The 21,598-nt window shown below is 33.5% G+C and overlaps 1 protein-coding gene across 2 annotated transcripts; it reads left to right on the forward strand.

The window, feature by feature from the left end:
- The first annotated feature begins 6,048 nt into the window (after nt 1-6,048).
- On the forward strand, nt 6,049-19,917 carry LOC107912417 (protein HUA2-LIKE 3). Of its 2 annotated transcripts, XM_016840597.2 has the most exons (12): nt 6,049-6,460; nt 7,305-7,381; nt 11,702-13,654; nt 14,007-14,469; nt 14,734-14,842; nt 14,930-15,042; nt 15,120-15,307; nt 15,392-15,872; nt 15,986-16,418; nt 16,523-16,684; nt 16,892-16,944; nt 17,022-19,917. In XM_016840597.2, exons 1-11 carry the CDS (start codon nt 6,338-6,340, stop codon nt 16,915-16,917), a joined length of 4,128 nt encoding a protein of 1,375 aa, XP_016696086.1. In that variant the 5' UTR covers nt 6,049-6,337; the 3' UTR covers nt 16,918-16,944; nt 17,022-19,917. The 2 variants fall into 2 exon arrangements, with proteins under 2 accessions (XP_016696086.1, XP_040962010.1); XM_041106076.1 differs by lacking the exon at nt 17,022-19,917 and having other exon boundaries at nt 16,523-16,778; nt 16,892-16,939.
- The last annotated feature ends 1,681 nt before the right edge of the window (nt 19,918-21,598 follow it).

Below are 21,598 nucleotides of genomic sequence, written 5' to 3' on the forward strand. Positions count from 1 at the left end.
AGTTTTAAAGTTTATTTTTCTTCATTTACTTCTTGTTCTTAGTGTTAGTTAAGTTAGTTATTACTATAACTTAGGTTTATTTACACTTTTAGTCTCTGTACTTTAGTTGTAAGACATTTCTATTTTTAGTTTAATGTATTTCAGTTTCTTTTACTTTAAATCAACTAAAGTTTGTTCCTTTTATATTTGTTGCTTTAGATTTTCTTGTTGAATGTCTTTAGTTTCATGTTCTTTAAGGTTTTTTGCATAAAAATCCAAACTTTTATATTTATTTTAAGTTTTACTTTAATAGCTTCTTTGTTTGTCATTACCATGAACCAAAGTCTCAAACCAAACTAACATTTCTAAGTTAACAAAGCAACACCTATGTACATTCCACATAACTAAGTCTAAAAATGATCAAAAGAGTACTAAGTCTATAGCAAGATAGTGTGAGCTTCTCGTAGATCTGATCGACATGTTCCACAAGCTGACAATCTACAGGAGAGGGGAAAACAATGGGTAAGCATATCGAATGTTTAGTAAGCTCAAATGAAATTTATTTAACTTACCTTAACATTACAACAATTTAAGCAATTGAAACATACTGGTACAAAACATGGCATCCTTGGCAATCTTTTACTTTCATGCACAATTCAACAACATATACAATATGTTAGTTCATTTGCATAACAAAACATGATACAAAAAACATATATATACATATACATATACATATACATATACAATCATTTCATACTATATCAAATATTTTTAATTTATGCTCAATTTGCAACATAACATTTCAATCATGATCAATCATTACATTTCCATTTTAATTATTGTTTTCGCTCGGAGAATGAAAGTAAATTGAATTCAGATACCGGACTTGTATGCTCATAAGAGCTGACATATTTGAGTTGCTCACATAATCATTAGATCAGGTTTGATTATTACTCACACAAGCTTCAGAGAATCTGCAACACATGTTGGATCTCAAATCATCATATAAGCCATTGATCAAACAACAATTTTCCTTATTCATTTGAACCATTTCCTTTTTCGTTGGGACCCTAATAGCATGTCATTTGTATCCTAATCATTTATTAAGCTCACACGGGCACTGTTACCAAATTAGTATCATTTTACACTCTGTATTCATATATAAATTTATATATTCCATATACATTTCGGTATTCATATTCATCTCAATACCTTGAAACAATCCAGAATAATCACAATATCCATGTTTTACAATTCAATCTATATGATGTCAAATTCATCTAATTCATAGCAATTTAATTCACAAACAAAATAAATACAATTTAACATATCAATTAACTAAAATAGTAAACTTCATATGAACTTACCTGACAAAACAACAAACAGTTGAATCTTAAGGACTACTCTGCAATTTTGCTTTTTCCCTGATTATCTTCAATTTGATTCAATTGTCAATCTATATAATAATTCAATTCAATTTGTCAATTCCTATCATTTTATAACATTATATAATATGCATATATCAATTAAATTTCATTGTTTGAATACCCCTAAAATTTTACATATTATTCAATTTAGTCCCTAAAATCAAAATTGCTATAACGTTCAAATTTGAGCTTCGATTTTGAAACTGATCTCAATTTCATCCTTCTATAACCCTTTATTATAAAAAAATATAGAAATATTATACCAATTTCATAATTTATGCACTTTAGTACATATATTCAAAAACTAGCAATTAAATTTCACATACTAGTCTTTTTTCACTTCTAAGCTTAAAACCTAACAATTTAGTACCAAAAAATTCAAGAAATCAACAATGGAAACTTTTAAAATCTTTAACAGTTTTACAAATTGGTATATGAGCTAGCTAAATCAAGCTCTTGAAACCTCAAAAACACAAAGATTACAAGAAATAAATTTTCAATCACTTACCAAATGAAGAAGAAAGTTTGAAGCCCTTCTTTTCCCTTTTTGTTTCATGAATATGGAGAAGATGATAAGACAGGTTTTATTTTTTTTTCTTTTCATTTGATATATATACCTGTATTAATGTTAACAAATTAAGATTAATTTAATTAAACTTTAATCATAGTTAATAATATTGGTTGATGAAAGTTGTCATCGTCACCGTTTGGTGATTTAGGAAAGGTCCAATTGCTCAATTGGTCCTTTGGATAATTAAAAATCTATGATGATTAACTTTTATTATTTTTACAATTTAGTCATTTAACCTTAATTGACAAAATTAAGGAATAAACTTTAATTAAACTATATACTCACATCGTAAATATTAAATAATAATATTTATGGGCTCAAACATTGAAATAGGGTTCCGTAATCACCGTTTTTTATACCACTAAAAAACGAGTTGTTACAAGCAAACATGACATAGAAGATTACGATATAATTACGCTTTGTCAACCAAATACTTCTATGACCTCTTTGGAAACCATGATTTGAGTAAAAAAAATTGGTTTTGGATTTGAAAATCCAAATTCTTTATTTGGATAACAAATAAAAAATTGAATTTGAATTTGGGCAAATCCAAGTCCAATTTTATATGAGTTAAATTTAGATTTCAAAATCCAAGATTGTTTAAAAATATGAGCACTTTTTTGTTATTTCTTTTTTCACATTTTCATCAAAACTCAAACAATAAGTAATTAATTTTACTTATAATATATATCAACAAAGCTCAAGGTTTTCAGAATTGGACCGATATATAAATTGATCAGACCATCGATTCTTGATTTGATCAATTCAATCAATTCGATTAAATAAATTATTAAAAATAAAAAATATAAATAAATAAAACCGATTCAATTGTTGGTTTGGCCTATTGGACTGGTTTAACCTGTTCACAAGTCAACCAATTTGACCCTTGATTTGAGATTGGTGCCCCAGTTGATTCCCAATTAATCGGTCTGACCGATCGGTCCAATCCAAGTCTAAACAATGATGAAGCTTCATGCATTTAATATAATATAATATAATATAATATAAATATTTACAATTTTCATTTATACCATAGTTTCCATAATTTTAATTTTAAACCCTTGACTTTTAATTTATACCTAAGGAAGTCCACTTATGCCCAGTGCAATCGATCTGACTCGTTGGTCCAGTTTAGTCTTAAAAATAGTGACAAGCTTCATGTTTCTAATTTAATAATATAAATATTGAAAAAATTTATTTATACCATAGTTTCCAAAATTTTAATTTATAAACCCTGGACTTTTAATTTATACCTAAATAAGTCCGCTTATTTAAGTACAAACTAAATTATATGATTCTATTTAGGTGTAAACAATGTATAAATAACTTTCTATAAATAATATGAAAATATTGAGTATTCTTTTTTAATATTTTAACCCAAAACAATATAAAATTATAAAGTTACATTTTATTGGCTGATCAGTTTGATTGATACGATTGGTTCGATCGATCCGTTTGGTTCTATTAAATGAACATTAAAGACTTCATAAAAAAAATGGTTCAATCATCCAATCAACCCATTTGTACCAGTTTCCAGGTCAACCAATCTAATGCCTTTCTCGAGACGATTCCTAGTTCGGTTGCTGGTCTAGTCTGGTTCAAACAACAATGTTAAAAATTCTTATAAATAATAAAATTTTAAAAAAATTGTTTTTAAGGATTAAAATTTGTTGAAATTCAAATCTAAATTTGAAATTAACCCAACAATGAATTTGGATTAATTCAAAATCCTAAATTTCAACCATTTTAATTCCCAAAGAAAGATTTTAGAAACAATGAATTCATAAATCATAAATTTTAAAACTAAAATTTTAAAATCCAAATCCAAATTCCAGTTCTTAAACGCTACCCTAGGGAATTACAATTCCTTGTAATTACAAGGGAGTGTAATTACTACTGTGGGTGTAATCGAGTCGAGCCTAGATACTGCAAAGCTTGAGCTTAGCATGAAATTTGGAGCTTCATACTCGACTCAAGCTCAACCAAATATCTATTTTTAAGCTCGAGCTCGACTCGAGATATAATTGAGCTACTCAAGTTCAGCTCGAGATAGAACCAATCTACTCTAGCTCAATTAAGCTCATTCACCAAATTTTGTATTCAATCTCGAGCTACTCAATAATTAAGCTTAGGGTTAATAATACATATTAATGGCAATAACGTAATTTAATAATATAAAAAATGAAAAGTTTGACAAGACTCCTGAACCATTCGAGTCAAGTATTACTAAACTTAAATTTAGCTTGATCCATAGCTCAGGCTTGAGCTCAGCTCGATAATTATTGAATTAAGTTTGAATTTTTTCGAGTCAAACTCGAGTAGCTTGTTAGCACCAATGTCTCATTTACACTCCTAACTATTACCCTAAGAATTACATTTTCCTCCAATTACTATGTGGTGTCCAAACACACCATAAATAAAATTTGACATATAAAATGTGAAATCACTTTCCAATTGATTAAATTCCGGGGTAAGTGATCACTACACTACGTTAAGGGACCGTTTGGAGTTTTCCTATCTAATAGTTCCAATGTCATGTAATTGATGAGAATATTATTTTGCAATATTTGGTACACATTAAAAGTAATTAAAATCTCGAGAAAGCTAAATTAACATGCTTAATGCACTCAGCACTTTTATGAGAATATAATGTTAATTTACAAATTTACCATTATTAAATAAAAAATATTATTATGAATGTCTGCAATATTTTAAATTTTCCTCGTTACTTCAGGTGTATTCATATATTGCATATATACTTTGAAGTCATATTAAGGGGAGGGATCCACTTACATTTGTGTAAAATTAAAGTAGTTTAACATTTTTTCTTACATTTTTATATGACTAATATTTTAATGATCTAAATTCTAATTATCAAATTTTATATTTTATTCATATAAATCATTTATGTTAAATTTGATGTAAGTTAAAAATTTTCAACTATTTCTTTTATGTAAAAAACTTTCAATCGTTCAATAAATATTAATATATAAAATATTTTATATCGGTATGATAAAAATATAGAATTGATTCAAAAATTTTAATATATAACAAATACAATTATATTGAAATATTAATAATGCAAATATACAAAAAGGTGTAAAACTACTTTAGTTCTACATGTAAGTGGTTCCCTTCCGTTATTTAATACTAAAATTCAATAATAATGAAAAAATACATTTTAAAAAGATTTATAACAAAAAAATATAGATATTTACTTATTTTGAAACAATGAATTGAAGCCATAAAGACCAAAGAGGACGAGAACATGAAATTGTGTTCTTTTATTATTATTATTATTATTATTATGATTAATAAGTTAATACTCTAAACACAAATAAAAGAAAGACTAGTTTTGTCTTAGCAATTATTTATTATTTTTCATCTACATGATAAAGTAATTTTCCCTCTAATTATTATGGGAATCACTTTCCATTATGCCAATGTTTGGTACTTTCCCATTATGCATAAGTTATGGATTTAATTATCATACTTTAATTCGGTTATTTTTAATTTATGCACTTTTCAAATTTTAAAATCTTAGTCCTCATTAAGTAGTACCTATTAAATTCATTAAGTTCTACTATTTTTAAAATTTGACACATCAAACTTATTATCGCATTTATAATGCCATGTTAAGTTATTATTTCAACATATAACTAAAAAAAAATTAGTTAATGGATTTAACAACTATAGCTTGCATTAAAACTAAAATTTCAAAATTCAAGAAATATTACTACTAAATGATCCAATTGGAGAACATAAATTGAACCTACAATTTTATGCTTACTGCAAGACTAATAGCAAAATTTAATCAAACAAGTTTAACTACTGTCATTTGGTTAGGAATAAAATTTTAAAATTGGAAAAGTGAAGGGACCAAAATTAACCAATTTGAAAAGTACAAAGACTAAAATTGAGCAAATTATGGTGACTAAGTCCACAACTTATGCAGAGTACAGGGACTAATAGCAAAATTTGACCTTATTCTTTCTTACTGTACTTATCCTACACCCCGCCCGTGTACTTTAGCAATCCCCCACCGCTCCATTTTCAATTATCTTTTTGCCTTGCGCATATTCTCTTCAGTGATTATCTTTCTATTTCGAAACCAAAAAAAAGAAAAAAAAAAGTAAAAAACTCTATCAAACCCCAAAAAATTAGGGTTTTTCTTCTTTTAACAGAGTAAGAGACTTGAGTTGCTCACTCACTTTTGAATCGAGGTGGGCGTTTCAAACGCCTTCATAATTTGTGCAAAATTGCTGCTCCGGAACGTTAGAGAGTGCCAAAGTATTATGCCTTTAGGGCGATTTTTCTGTGCTTTTGAGTTTGGGATAATTGTTTAATATATACTCTGATGGCGCCCAGCCGAAGGAAAGGCGCCAGTAAGGCGGCTGCTGCGGCTGCCGCTCGCCGCCAATGGAAAGTCGGCGATCTTGTCCTCGCTAAAGTCAAAGGTTTCCCTGCTTGGCCTGCTACGGTATGCGAAGACTTGTATCACTATCTTCTATTTTCTCCTGTTTTAAATCTCTGTTATGCTGGAAATATGTTATTGCCTTAGGTTTGTGGTTGCATGTGAGTTTTAATGTTTTTTTCTTTTGATGATTAAGTGGCATGATCAATTCTTCTATTTAGTGTATGTTTATGTGTTAATAGTGCATTAGTCAGGAGGAATTCTTTGGCGGGTTTCTTTTTTGTTTTACTGATTAATATTTAACTATGTTCTGAAATTGATTTTCGCGAATCCAAAGGGGATTGAAGTGTTTGTTAATTACACACTTGAATGCATATCTTAGAAAATTAAATTAGAAATCTTTTCGCTAGTTTTATTTGTAAAATAGATTTTAGGGAAAATGAATCCTTGGTATCTCAGTTCTGCTAGAAATTGCTTAGAGAGGCGACAGACTTATCTTTTGTCCTGTAAGATTTATTATTATTATTATTATTTTTCATATCTAACTTCTTTACTTTTGATTTCTCAGTACTATTTTTTTCATATCTAAATTAGAAATGTTAGAAATTAGTTTTGATTCATATCTAGCTTTTATTTGGAAAAAAAAGGGACAAAATTGATTAAAACAAAAAAAACCAAGGGAAATTGGTCCAAAATTAAGCTTACGCTTGTAACCTCAGGAATGAGTGGAGATTACATCCTGAATTTGGGCATCTTGATATTATTTGTGAATGTGAGATTACGGGGTGGCTGGAATATTGAAAATCAAAACAGCGTAATCTTATTTCAGAATGTGAGATTACAGGGTGTAATGTAGCATTTGGGGAACCGAACGCTCCTTTAGGCTTATGTTTTTGATTGCTTGTGGCAGGTAAGTGAGCCTGAGAAGTGGGGTTATTCATCTAATTGGAAGAAAGTTATGGTTTACTTTTTTGGAACGCAGCAAATGTAAGTGTGCATTCGAATTTTTTATTTTGTGCAATTTATCCTTTTGATTTGTTTTTCCTACCTCTATTTTGCCCCATTTTGTTATTCTATGAAACTTGTTTTTAAGTCATGACAAGTTGAAACTTTACTTTCTCAGTTTTTGGTTTTTCTTGTTGACATGAATGTAATATTGTAAAATTGTTTTATGGGCTTGTGTTATTTTAGTACTCCCCAGCAAATATGATTTAGATTGGATCTGTACTTGTTGCATATTGTCTAGATTTATTGATCTATATGTTTTTATCATCACAATGGTGAGATAATTTGGGTTTAGGACGCCCTTGAAGTGTAGAAGCATTTGGCATTCTATTTCTAGATGATTTATTGAACTATATTGACAACTAGAGGTGTTCATGTGCCAGGATTGAGTTTATATTTTTCAACCTTGGGCTGGTCTGGCCTGACCCATTTTATTGTATAGAAATAATAAAAAATATAAAAAGCCAGTCTGATTAAATTTCTCTTTAATTTTTTTTCTATTTTTCACTGTTTTCATTTGAAATACCGTTACTAGTAAGAAAGATAATCTTAAACTCTATACTTCTCAATATTTGAGCATTCGACTACAAACACTGACTGTAAGGAAATCATGCATATTGACCAATCACAGAAATTGCATGTTTTGTGGATAAACTGGACCACATTTTAGAGTTTACTATATATCTTAAGCTTTATAATTTATACACAGACTTGCAAAATCTCACACATATATGTATTGCACTTAACTTCACTGAGGCTAGCACTTTTTCTGCGCTTTGTGCCTGAGGCAATATAACGGTTCTAGAGTCTAGAATGCTCCTTGCGTCTTGGACAACACTCCAATTGTCATAATTACGATTGTTGGTGAAACAGTTCCGCACTCCCACTATTTAGCTATTATTGTTTAGATTATCTTTTCATCTATAGTGTATTATCACCGTTATTATTTTAATTTCCTTTTCTTCAGTATATTTATATGATGAAGAATTCATTGTTTAGTAATATTTTTTCCCCAGAAAGCTAACCACCTAACCCATATCACTGGTGGCGATGTTTTATTGTCACCAAGGAAAGGCTACCCATTTGGAGATGAATGAATTAATTTCCTCTCTTCGTTGCCCATATTTTGAATCATATGCATCTTTAAATTGAATGTTTATGATCTAGTAATGTGTGCTTATTTATGCCGCCAGATATGGGTTCTTGAATGCAAAATTAGAACATTTTAAATGGGACTCTTTTTGTGCATTAATTTGTAGTTTAGGACAGGAAGATGTCTAGACTTGTTGTTGATGGCACACTTTAAAAGATTTGCAGTTATGGGAGCTTATATATTCTTCACATCTCATGCTTTGTTTTCTTTTCATCATAAAGAAGTCCTTACCGGAAGCTCTTCATTACCCCAAAAAACAGAATTTTTTTAATGATATTTGTTAAATCATTAAGTCTATAAACCTGGTAGGGATTAATTTGTCTTGGGGTTTTGACTGGGTTGGTGCATGTTAATTTTTTTTATGCACTATATATTTTGAGAATTTGAACTATCCTCTCCTCTTATGTTGTTGGCTATTTTAATATTTTATTGTTTCTGCATATTTAATTCTCATATAAATTATTATGTTAAGGTTGTGATCTAAGCAGATATTATAGTGTCTAGAAGGTGTGGAATTTGGCATTGCAGTTTTTCACCATTTCTTTGCTTGCAAAACAATTTATTCATTAGTACTGATAATTTAAGGCAGTCCATGGCATTACAAATTAAGGCTTTGTTTGTTGAGTGGATAGAAAAATGGGAGAGAACTGTGAAGAGAAACAAGATACTTTCCATAGCATGCTAGCAAAGATGGAAAAGTGAAAAGAAAAATGTAATTTCTTCCTAGCCATTGTTAGGTAGAGTTAAAAAAAATGAGAGATGTTGTTCACCCTTTTTTTAATTTAAAAAGATATATTGAAATAATAATGAGTAATCTTGTAAATGTGTACACCTGACTGGCTGACTAGCATTTCTATGATTTTTCTCTTATTTTTTGGATTTGGAATGATTTGTTTTTATGCATCAAGCTGAATTCCTATTTTATTTCCTTTCACTTCTCTCTCCTACGAAGTATATTCAAAATTTATTTCTTTCCATTCTTCTACCCACCTCTATCGACCCTTCCATTTTTTTCACTGTACTAAGTAGACGCCAAAGTACATGAAAGCATGGCGAGGATATGGCAGCTAATTGTGATATAAGAAACTTAGAAACATTTCTGGATAGATCATTAGCTTGGAAGCATGGCATTGATATAACATAAAGAAAACAAAGCTCAATAGTAGGATGATTGTATGGTGGAATTTGGTCTACTAAGTGGTGATTTGTTTGTATTATTCCAAAGATAAATTTGTGTAAGAAACTAATCAAACTGGAAACTTGAATTTGTCAAATGTTGAATCTTGATGAGGTGAATAAAAAAGGTCATCTCTCTTAGGGGTCGTTTGGATCATGAAATGTATGTTACCGGTGGTCATCTTGTATTTTGTAATCATATAACTATGTTTGGTTCAACATTACCTTGAGCTGGTAATATTATTACCAACAGTGCCAAGATTCAATAATATAAGGGGTAATCTTAATACCAATCTTATATTACTTTGATGACGTAAGATTTTTGACAAATTTACCCTCATTCTTAATGACTTTGATCCATTTTTATTAAAACCAAGACAAATAAATAATAAGTACTAATGAATTAAACTCTCCAGTTTTTTTCCATATATATTCCCTCAATTAGCATTTAACAATATTAATTAATTAATTTATTATAAGTGAGTTTGTCTATTGTTATTAGTTGAGGAAACTTAACATTTGTTTATTATATTACATTTTATCGATTAAATTACCTTAATTTTTAATTAATTAACAGTATGACTAGTGAGTTTTTTCCATAATACAGTGTTGTTGCTTCTTGAAAACCTCATTATCAAGAGGTGCTCCCAAACAGCTATCGAATAAATCTCTTTAAATCATCCCAAGAATGGAAAAGCAACTTCCTCACTGTCCACTGTTGCTTCAACTGTTTCCTTTGCTTTCTCTTGCATTAATCAGTTACCTCATTCCGTTGGCGGCTTCTTTTATTCTTGCAATGGATGCAATTTCAAATTTCTGTTTTATATTATGTTGTGTTATGTTGGTTGGGTAAACCTTTCACTTGTTGGTATTCTTTTAAGTAATGTCAAATACTGTTCACTGGAGCATTGCTGCATCTAGACATAAAGTTGAAACTCCTTATTGTAATGTTCAATTATTGATTCATGGATTGGGTTGTTGAAAGCTGTTGTACATTCATTGGATGATATTAAAATTGAGTCTTATTAAGGCCTTGGTATCCTTGCCGTGACATGAGCAATCTTTTTCAGATTGTAGATTAGATATTTTCTTTGTTGTTAACTTATGCCTGCTCTATACTTTATTTGGATTGTCTTTTATCCTTCCACTTTTATCTTATAGTAGTTAACCTGATAATAGGTTTACAGTTCTCATTCAGAGAACTGATAGATGATTTTCAAGGTGTAGAGAGTTATGTTCTGAAATGGACTTTTTGGAGACTCACAAGTAAAGGCATGATGCATGCTTAGTTGGATGCTATCATTGTAATTTATCTTTCCTGTATGTGGTTGTGACATTTCTTCCCGTGACCTTTTTGTACATAATAGAGACATGTTAGGAAAGCTGGAAACATTCCTGGTATTTTTTTTTTAGATTTTGGAAAATCTGAATAGTTATTTGATGATGCTGATATATAGGAAGATTTAGTCTTCAAATTCAGAATCTCTGAAGGCCAGCAAAGATTTAAGGAGTTATTTGATAACTTGGGTCTTGAAGTTTATTGGTATATCAATCAGCTGTGCTGTAATTTTCTTCGAACTAATGATATTTCATCAGTGTAATTCTTGATGTGGATGTTCTGTATAACCTGTTAAATAAATGAAAATGGTCAGGGGAAGGAGACAAATGCTTCCTTTTAATGTGTAGCAGCACCTGTATGTATGATGAGAATGTTGTCCTAATTTCTTATCTAGATAACTGTGTGTGGGCTGCCCTTGCGATTAGATTCATGGAATTATAGTAGAACCTATAATTTTAATAGGAAGTTCTGATAGTTACGATATAAAATTACTGTAAACATCTTTTACATTTTTTTTATGTGGATGATTGTCTGTTGGTGGTTGTAACTATGTCTGTTCTTTTCCTCTCCAAACATAATTCAACTTAGCTTATTTTGCATTCTGTTAGTTCACTTATGGGTATCTTTCATGCAGAGCATTCTGTAATCCTGCTGACGTTGAAGCATTTACAGAAGAGAAGAAACAATCTCTTTTGACCAAACGTCAGGGAAAGGGTGCCGATTTTGTTCGCGCAGTCCAGGAAATTATTGACAGTTATGAGAACTCAAAGAAGCAGGATCAAGTTGATAACTATAATTCTGCTGATGGAGTTACTCAGGCAAATTGTGGGAACTCAGGGGACTCATCTGTGTCAAAGGATCTGACTGACACTTGCGAGGCAACTGAGATTGCTCAAGCTGATGCAAGAATAGATGCTCTGCATGAAAAAGAATCTGTCTCAGAACAACCTTCAGATACATTTCTGGTTAAAGAAGAACCTGTTTTGACCACATACTCTTCAAGAAAAAGATCTGGAAGTGTACGATCTCAAAAATCTATTGGACAGCAGAAGGCATCACCAGTTCGAAGGGGTAGAAGCTCAACAAGGGTGGAATCCTCTAGATTCCAGAACTTTATGATGTCGTCTAATGATGTTAGGAGTGTCTCTGATGTATCAACAAATGTGATCCAGAATGGGTCCCAAAGGAAGAATAAACAAGTCAAGAAGTCTACAGATGCATCTGAGAGTGATGATGCGGACTTATCTGTGTTAATGCTGAATGGTAGAATTGATGACAATGGGTCTGACATTGCTACTGTTGATTCTGATGCTGGTAGTTTCAATGAGGGTAGCTCTATGGATTGTAGTTGTAAGCCTGAAGACTCTGAGACTGTTGTTGAGTGTTTGGAGGGAGATCCTGAGTTGAGCAAAGGGCTTGATTTCCAAATAAAGGCTGTTGTCATTAAGAGAAAAAGGAAATCATTTAGAAAGAGGGTGAACATTGATTCTGCTGAGCCTCTTGCAGAAGCAGATCTGGATTTAGGAATCAGTAATACTAGACAAAATTTGCAGAATACTTGTGAAAATATAAATGACAGATATTCCAAAGATGATGGAGATGAGCACCTACCCTTGTCGAAAAGAGCAAGGGTTCGCTTGGGTAAACTGTTAGCTGCTGATGAGATCGTTAATTCTTCACCAATGGAAGAAAAGCCTATTAATGAAGGCACTGTCCATTTATTGCAGCAGATGAGTCCATCAAGCAGTCACAATGATTCTGCTACTGAGAGAGACTCTTTGTTGTTGAAGGGTGCTTTGGTTAATGTATCACCTTCAAAGGGTGACACTGAAATTCGAGGGAGTGGGCTGGAATCTTCGAAAGTTTTGAGAAATCAGTTGGGGTGTTTGGCAGGTGGTGAAGCTGCCTTGCCTCCATCCAAACGCCTCCATCGTGCTTTGGAAGCTATGTCAGCTAATGCTGCTGATGAAAATCAGGCAATTGCTGAACTTTCTACAACCATGAAAATATTAGATGGTGAAAGTCATGATTCTCTAATGAGTTCTCATGTAACTGTTGAGGACAAAGAAGCTAGTGTGTTGGAGCAACACAGCAGGGATTTGATTGCTCATAGTGATTCTGGCATCTTTTTCGTTTCAAATTCAATACCTTCAGATAAGTTTGTCAAATCTTCTGTGGAACCACTTGTTTGCTGTCAATCTGTGAAGAGTCCTAAGAATCAAAAGCATGAATTACACGAGGATGTCTTTGTGGAGCCTATGAACCATGTTAGTTGTAATACTCATAAGAGCGAATGTTTAGAACATTCATCCCCTAATCCTGAGGAATGCCAAGCTAGTTTCAGATCTAACTGTGGTTCTTTATATGAGAAGTTCCCTTCAAATGATGATTTGGATGCTGAACCTGCTGGCTTGAGCAATTCCAGGGCTGAAAATCTTGATGAACGGTTTAATACTTCAGAACATGCTGAGATGAGTTTTGATCCTGTTACAGTGACTGGGAAAACTTGTAAAGTTTCACCTCAGGATGACTCCAAAAGTGAGCCACTGAAGTCCCAAATTAATGACAGCAGCTTAGTCAACAGCATGTAAGCATATTTACCTTGCTTTATCACAGTTATTATGTGAACTATATTGAGAAAGTAAAATAATAGAGAATTTTTTGTTCTGAAAGTATGCCATGAAATTTCACATTAACAGCCTAATTTGATCCTACAATCATGAGAGTGTTCTGCTATTAGTTTGCAGAATTTGGAGTTTGACAACAGCTTATTCTAAGCAAAATAAATAATCCTGATGCTAATATTAATGTAAATCTGGTAAGAATTTAGTTCACTAAGGTGTTTAGCTTTATTTTCTCAGTTTTCTTTTTGTTTTTTCTGCGTGTGTCTTTAGCGCTTATCTGCTATTGATTTGCTGAATTTTCTCTTATTTATGTAGGTGTGGGGTTGAGGAAGAGTTTCAACCAGAATTGAGGCAGAAGACAACTTCTAGTTTTAATCATGATGACAACTCAGACAAGGATGTTGCAGTTGTCCAGTTAAGTCCATGTTCAGCTGATGGAGTAGATTCTCCGGCTAGGGTCTCTCCAAATGCCTCTCTTTGTCATGTTTCTACCTCGGAGAGTGCTAGTATTGCTCCAAGCAATGGGTATTGTAGTCCAAATGTTCACTTGTGTCCCAACAAAGCTTTATGTGTTCCAAACGTTGATGATGAAGGTAAAGCTGATTCTGTGACCTTTGAAAGACCAAAATCTGTCAGTAAATGCAGTAATTACACTGAAGCACAAGCTGTTCTGTTGTCTTTTGAAAATATGCTTGTGATCTTAACGAGGACAAAGGAGAGCATTGCTCGTGCAACGCGTATAGCGATTGATTGTGCCAAATTTGGTGTTTCTGCTAAGGTAGATAAAGGCTTTTTGTAGACTGTTTAAGTTATCAGAGGCATTTTTACTTATTAGCACCTTAAATTCAATTTCGTCATAGATAAACTTTGGCATGAACATTATTTATTCATTCCCCTTTTAGGATTTCTTCTTAGACTAATAGTGTATATGCTGAATACTAAGAGAGCGTGTTTGCTAAAAGTATGTACAAATGATATACTGTTGTAAAAAACAGTTCTTGTTTTTTATTTGAAATGCATTGGTGTCTTCCTTTTAACCTAGGTTGTGGAAATTATTGCTCGAAATTTGGAGAGAGAGTCAAGCTTACACAGAAGGGTGGATTTGTTCTTTCTTGTGGATTCCATTACTCAGTGCTCCCGGGGTTTAAAAGGTATTATTTGTATTTTTATAATTTAGCAGCATGTTAGGTGTTTGGTCTGTAAGTCATGGCTATGCGCTTACCAAATTTGGCATCCAGGTGATGTTGGTGATATCTACCCTTCAGCTATTCAAGCGGCACTCCCTCGTCTACTCAATGCAGCAGCACCCCCTGGACCTAATGCACAGGAAAATCGTCGGCAGTGCTTAAAGGTAGGTTGCTTTGATGTATTCTTTTTCTTTATATTTTATTTGGATTGTTGGTTTCTCACCCTTTTTCTTTGATATAGGTTTTGAGACTTTGGTTGGAAAGAAGAATCCTTCCAGAATCTGTTGTTCGGCACCATATACGAGAACTTGATTCACTTAGTGTTTCATCTTCTGGTGGTGTCTTTTCTCGTCGTTCAGCTAGAACAGAGAGAGCATTGGATGATCCTATTAGAGACATGGAGGGTATGCTTGTTGATGAGTATGGCAGGTCTATATTTCAGGATCACATTAACTTATGGTTACTTTTTGTTTAAAGATATTTGTTCCTGAGGCTTGTTTTTTCTTGCCTCAGTAACTCAAGTTTTCAGCTCCCTGGATTTTGTATGCCTCGAATGCTCACTGAGGAGGATGAGGGTAGTGATTCCGATGGAGAAAGTTTTGAAGCTGTCACTCCAGAGCACTATTCTGGAGTTCCTGAAGAACAAGAGGCAAACCCTGCAAGTGAAAAGCGCAGACATATTTTGGAGGATGTTGATGGTGAACTTGAGATGGAGGATGTTGCTCCTGAGATTGAAATGAGTTCAACTAGTGGCGCTGCTGCAATCAATACTGCACAAACTTTGCAAGAGCATTGTGATCAGCATTTTCCGCTGCCATTTGCCCCACCTTTACCTCAGGATGTGCGTCCATCATCACCACCACCGCCATCATCACCACCTCCACCTCCACCTCCACCCCCCCCTCCACCGCCTCCTCTTCCTCCACCCATCCCTCGTCCTATTTCTGGTCCCTACACAAACAATGTTGATTCAATTGTTCATACAAGTATACAAGTAGGTCCTTGTTTGTGTTCCTTGCACTGGTTTCTTATTATTGTTATGACAATGATGATAAGGTAATAGTGAATTGGATTATTCATGTGGTTGTGTTCTTATTATATTTGCAGAACAGGCAAGATGATTTGAGATCTATGGTTCCACCATCAGTTGCACCCAGAATCAATTCAACAGTGTGCAGCAATACAGTCCCATATAATGGGCCTGATCCTAGAAATCCTCCTGTTATGCAGGTTTCGGATTGTAATACTGCTTTCAACAGTTGCCCAGTGCCTCCAGTTAATAATATCCAACAACCTGATGGCCCTAGCTTTCACAATCCCTACCCTCCGCAACCTCTTCATCCTGCACCAACAAATCAGTTTGCATATGTTAATTCAGGGCCACATGTGAATTTGATGAGGGATGCACCTCCTCCATACACTGACAGATACTCTTCACTGAACTTTGATGGTGCAAATTATTATAACAGCCATGAGAGAATGAAACTGGCCCCAAATGATCTTAGAGAGAGCTGGAGGTATCCTCCACCACCATTCTCTGGTAAGTTTCTTGAATCATGTTTTGTTCTGGTCTACTGATATCATGCCTTGTTCTGTCTAATTACACCTGATTATATATGTTTTTTTTTTATTTTCTCCTAACAGGACCCTGGTATGCTGATAATGCGAATTCATCATATGGCCATGGCCATGGTTCTTATGGTGGGCCCCAGTGTGAGCCAACAAGGTTTCCAAATGAAGGATGGGGCTTCTGCCCCCCTCCAATGGATCACCGGAACTTTTTTCCCGGCAGACCACGTGCAGAAGGTATGGTTCCCATTGGATCAAGAGGTTTGCATTTCTCCTGTGAGATTGTGGTTTAAAAGCTAGAGACAGAGCTTATACATGTAAATATATAAATGTATGTTGGTGTGTGTATCATTTTGCATTTGCATACTTGCTGTTGCTAGATACCCTGCGATTAGTTAGTTTTACATGGGACCTGATAGTTGAAATCTCTTTTATGTGTTTCAGCTCCTTGCATTTGGCAGCCAAGATGACCGAATACTAATTAGCTGCTTTAATTGGTATGTTATATTTTAGTGATAGTTTTATTATGTCACTCAAAAGTTCTCTTTTTCACTGGTTTTCTTGTTATGAATAGGTATACCCCCTCCCCCCTTTCTTTTGGCATGGGTTCTGCGGCATGTTGAAAACAGTTGAGAGTTTTTGCATGCAATGAACAGATAATAGGATGAGTTGAGCCGAAGATGAGCGTGTCGGCATTGCTGATACTGGTTTTGTAAATATGTAAAATCTACCACCGGTCAGGACAGTACGATTGGGAGAGTTAGGCTATCATCATGTATCAAAATTTTATTTTATTTTTGTTTCTTTTTGCATAATTTATTCCCATCAACGCCCCATTTAAAGACCTTTAGCAATTTTTTAATCGGGCCATTCCCTTTAAAACTTTTTTTCCCTATACTTGGCTGTAAACAGTGCTATTTTATTAGTACAGTGGGAGGCAGGCAGAGTGTCAGTGGATGAATCTAGTTGTATGCTTCTTGTTGTTGAACTGAACACTGTTTTTTATATGTATGTGTAGGAAAGAGTTTAAGTTCTAACCTAAAAATTAGGATTTTTTATATTTTAACTATAAATAAAATAGGATCATAATAACTTGTTTGAATTATGCCAACATTGATTTTATGATATAGTTTGTGGTGATGCGCTTGATAGGGAATAATATTTTTCTTTTCGAGGATTAGTTATGATTTATTGGTTTGATGATTTGAGATTATAGAGCAGTGGCTAATTCAGTAGGGTGGGCAATTTGGTCATTTCTGAAGAATTAATGGGTATGCTCTTATTATGTACTTGGCCATGCATGACTACATACCCTTTTTGTAAAAGGCGTGAGGGTGTTACTGCATGGCAACAATTTTCTCTTAGGGCACCCTTATCGGGTGTCCCAACTGTCATGTTGTCTCGGTTATTAAAAATCTTGGATTTGGAGCTTTTATATCTTTTGCAAGCCTAGTTTGACCGTGTACCCCATGCATTTTGCTTTACATCTGTTTACTGCGCCATGGGTAATAGCACCAATTGAGAACTGTTCTAGACAAAAAAGAAAAAAATTATTAAGAATAGCAACCGGTTAATATTTAGATAAAGTTTTGATTATTTTAAGATATGAATTTAGTTCAAATGTTTTGTATAGTCATTTCTTTCGACTATTTGGTAAGTGTTTATAATTTTTTATTGACTATGTATGAATCCTTTATAATTTGTTTTTGATTGCCTATGAATCCCCATACTAACAATAAACAATGCAACAAAACCTCCCCGACAGTTTGGATTTTTTTCAATGAGTTGTATTAAGTTTGCGAACGTTTTCATACTTCCAACCATTTTTGACTTCTTTTTTGGCTTTCTTATGTGTGCATGTCGTCGTCATCCACCACTAGTCCACCTTGGGCATAGTTTGCATTGCATCCCAATGGAATTCAGCAATAATTTGCATATTTGTCAGTGTCTTCTTATTTTTTTTCTATATCCTTAAGTTTAAACAGTACCCCTTTTTCTTTCAAATCTGTTACCCCAAACAATTACTACAGAAGGGACACTCTCTTACGTGAGCAGCTGGACCCGCATATGGTCTCATCGGTCATCTCCATTCCCAAGAACAAACGTGGCATGGTTCTATCCACTTGCTTTTAACACTCAGGCTTACTCTGACCTACAAGTTCACTCTATGGGTGACATGGGAGGAGGGTGTGTGAGGCTGCTGCTGAGGTTAAAGAGTGACTCAGAGAGGAGCGAAAATGACCGGCTATGGCCACCAGGACAAAGCAGAACACTAAATTTAATAAACATGAGGCGCATGTAAAACCTACTTTCAACTGGTTCGTTAAAGCCGGCAATCAGAGTTGGCCCGCATGTCTGATTGACGACGACCACTATTTATCGCTTGGCTTTAGCGATGACATTGCACACGTGACACCGGAGAATAGCAGGTTTATAGTTGGACCATTCATCAATTTTTAGGTCCAACTTCATCGAGATTTAAATATAAGCTGAAATAAATTGCATGTTTTAAACTATGGCTTCTATATAATATTTATTTGGACTTAGTCACCTGATTATCCTTGTGTTTATTTATTTATTTGTTTAGTCTGTCTTGGTGGTCTTGGTATAATTTAAAAGAAAAGAAAAACTAAATGCGGAATGAGACTTAATTCATTTTGAAAAGAAAAGAAAAACCAGACCTGGTGCGCAGTGCTATGATTGGTAACAGTTAAGTGCATCACTAAAGGTAAAGATAAGTTAAGGTAAAGCATGAATAGGATTGATGGTGTATACAAGCATGCACGGGAGACATAGATGACCCTCCATGAAAATGATGACAAATCATTTTGAGTTTGGAAAGCAGACAAGCTAAATAACTCCCACCTTATCTCCTCCCTTAAAAACAGTGGGACATAATGCACGAGATGACCCAAGCTTTTGGGGGGGGGGGAATCGTTTCTTACCCACCACATGTTCATATCTTTAACTGCTTTCCTTATTATAAAAGGGGCTTCAAATTCTTCCACAGCCTTTCAAACTCAAAAGAAAATCTTACATTACTTGCACATAACACTCAAGAAGTAGTATCAGTGAGGTGCTTCTTACCAATGAGGAGTATGAAAGGTCGATCATGGCAAAGGTGTTCAAAGCAAATTAGAGAACAGAGGGGACGGCTTTATATTATATGGAGATGTACTGTGTTACTCCTTTGTTGGCATGACTGACTTCCATTGCAGTTCACTCTTGTACCCACTTCTCAACTACACTGCAAGATTTAGATGCTCCTAGTGCTGTGGGTATTGTGTAGTTTAGAAACTCAGATCATGCAATCACATTTTCAATTAGGAGAGAGGGTCTTTTTTTACCCTTAGATGAAGAAGGGATTGTCTGGTAGGGTGGTTAACATGAGTTAGAAAAGAAAAAGTTTATAAGTTGACATGTTGCTTGAATTTTGTAAATAGATTTTTAGTTAATTTTTGTTCCAAAAAGCTTCTCTTTCTTGTATCACTCAAAAGCATTTTCTACTGGTTTATCTCTGCAGCCACAAGTGATGGAAGCTAAGATGTTTCGGTATCGTTAGTTTTGTGACTACAGGTATAATATACAAATTTAATTTTAGCAAAATGAGAAAAAAAATTATTTACATGCAAGACGACCATCATTTCACAATTTTTCTTTAAGAAAACCTAAAGATCAAAACGCAATGGAGTAATGTTAGTTAATCTGTTGCTAAATACAGTTAGTTGTTGAATATAGTTAAGAGGTTAGAAAGATTAGTTAGTTAGCTGATAGCAGTAGCATACTGTATATAAATACACTTGTAACTTTTCTCGTTTAGCTGTTGAGTTCAATATTCTTCAACATACAATTAGTAAAATATTGGTCGGATCGTAGAATTACATAAACCAGAAAGAAAATTGTTTGAGGGAAGGCCGATTTCGTTAAAAGAAATTTAAGTGTTGTTTGTTCAACATTAATGGACCTTTCAATGAATTAATATTGTTCAAGAAATTTTGTCTCCACACTATTAATAGCTTACATGATTAGAAGCGGGAGGTGAGAATTTCTCACCCTGCAAGAAAATTTCATCTTTACGCTTGGTGAGATTTGCAACCACCTCTATTATTAGGAGAATATGCTGCCACTTAGGTAACACACTCTTACTTTGTGACTTGCCATCCTTTCAGGATTCCGGTTCTTGACAAAGTAAGAAGATGAAATCCCCACCAGAGACAATATCAGATACATTGAAGATCCGATAATTTATCAATAAAGAGTACTTGAAAATCTCTCAACAAAAAATACACATTTTTTTTTGTTAAGGAGAGGCTAATTTTATTGGGAGAATTCTGTGAAGTGTAGTCTATCAAGAGCCAATAAACTCCTCGACGGTCGATATTGTCTTTGTCTCTTAACTCTGTCGAATGCTTGAAGAGACATCAGTGGTCGGCTCACATAGCAAGAGCACTCATTAGGTGCCTGATAAGACAAAAAAATTTGTGTTGCACATGGCTATACTCATACCCGTTGCCTTCTAGTTTATAGGGCACAATTGGGTGAGAATGCTACCACTCGGGTTAGCCCAAGTAGTAGTATAGTTCCTAATAATGAGTATGGGTTCAAATCCAACTAAATACAAATATGAGATTTCCTTGATGGGTGAGGTAATCCTGCTTTGTGAATTCGTTATTGTCACGTTTTCAAAAATCTAAGCTCTCAGCAAAGTCAGGAGACAAAACTTTCATGGAGACAATATCGAACATGTTCGGGTCCGTCAACTCCAAATGAACAACACTTTGTAGACTTCTCTCTAAAAAGGTCGAACATTTCTCAGTAAAACTAATGCTCAATTTGTTAGGTAAAGGGAAAAAAATCAAATTTATAAAGACTTTGCTTGTATGAGATTTTATATCTACTGCAAATGCATATATTTACCTCGACTTGACAAATTCTTCTAACTTCAAATTTTTTTTGTAAACACGTGTAAGAAACTCAGTTTGCTCTATGTACAATTTGATGTTTAAACAGATGTTCAGTCAAATGTTCATGCAATGACTATTCAAACAAGTGTTTGCACACGTGTTCGAACAGAACACAAGCAATAAGCAAAACAAGAAAATGAGAGAAATAAATACAAGAAATTTATTAATGTAGTTTGAATTTAGAGCC

The sequence above is a fragment of the Gossypium hirsutum genome, chromosome D11 (assembly GCF_007990345.1).
Source record: "Gossypium hirsutum isolate 1008001.06 chromosome D11, Gossypium_hirsutum_v2.1, whole genome shotgun sequence".
NCBI lineage: Eukaryota > Viridiplantae > Streptophyta > Magnoliopsida > Malvales > Malvaceae > Gossypium > Gossypium hirsutum.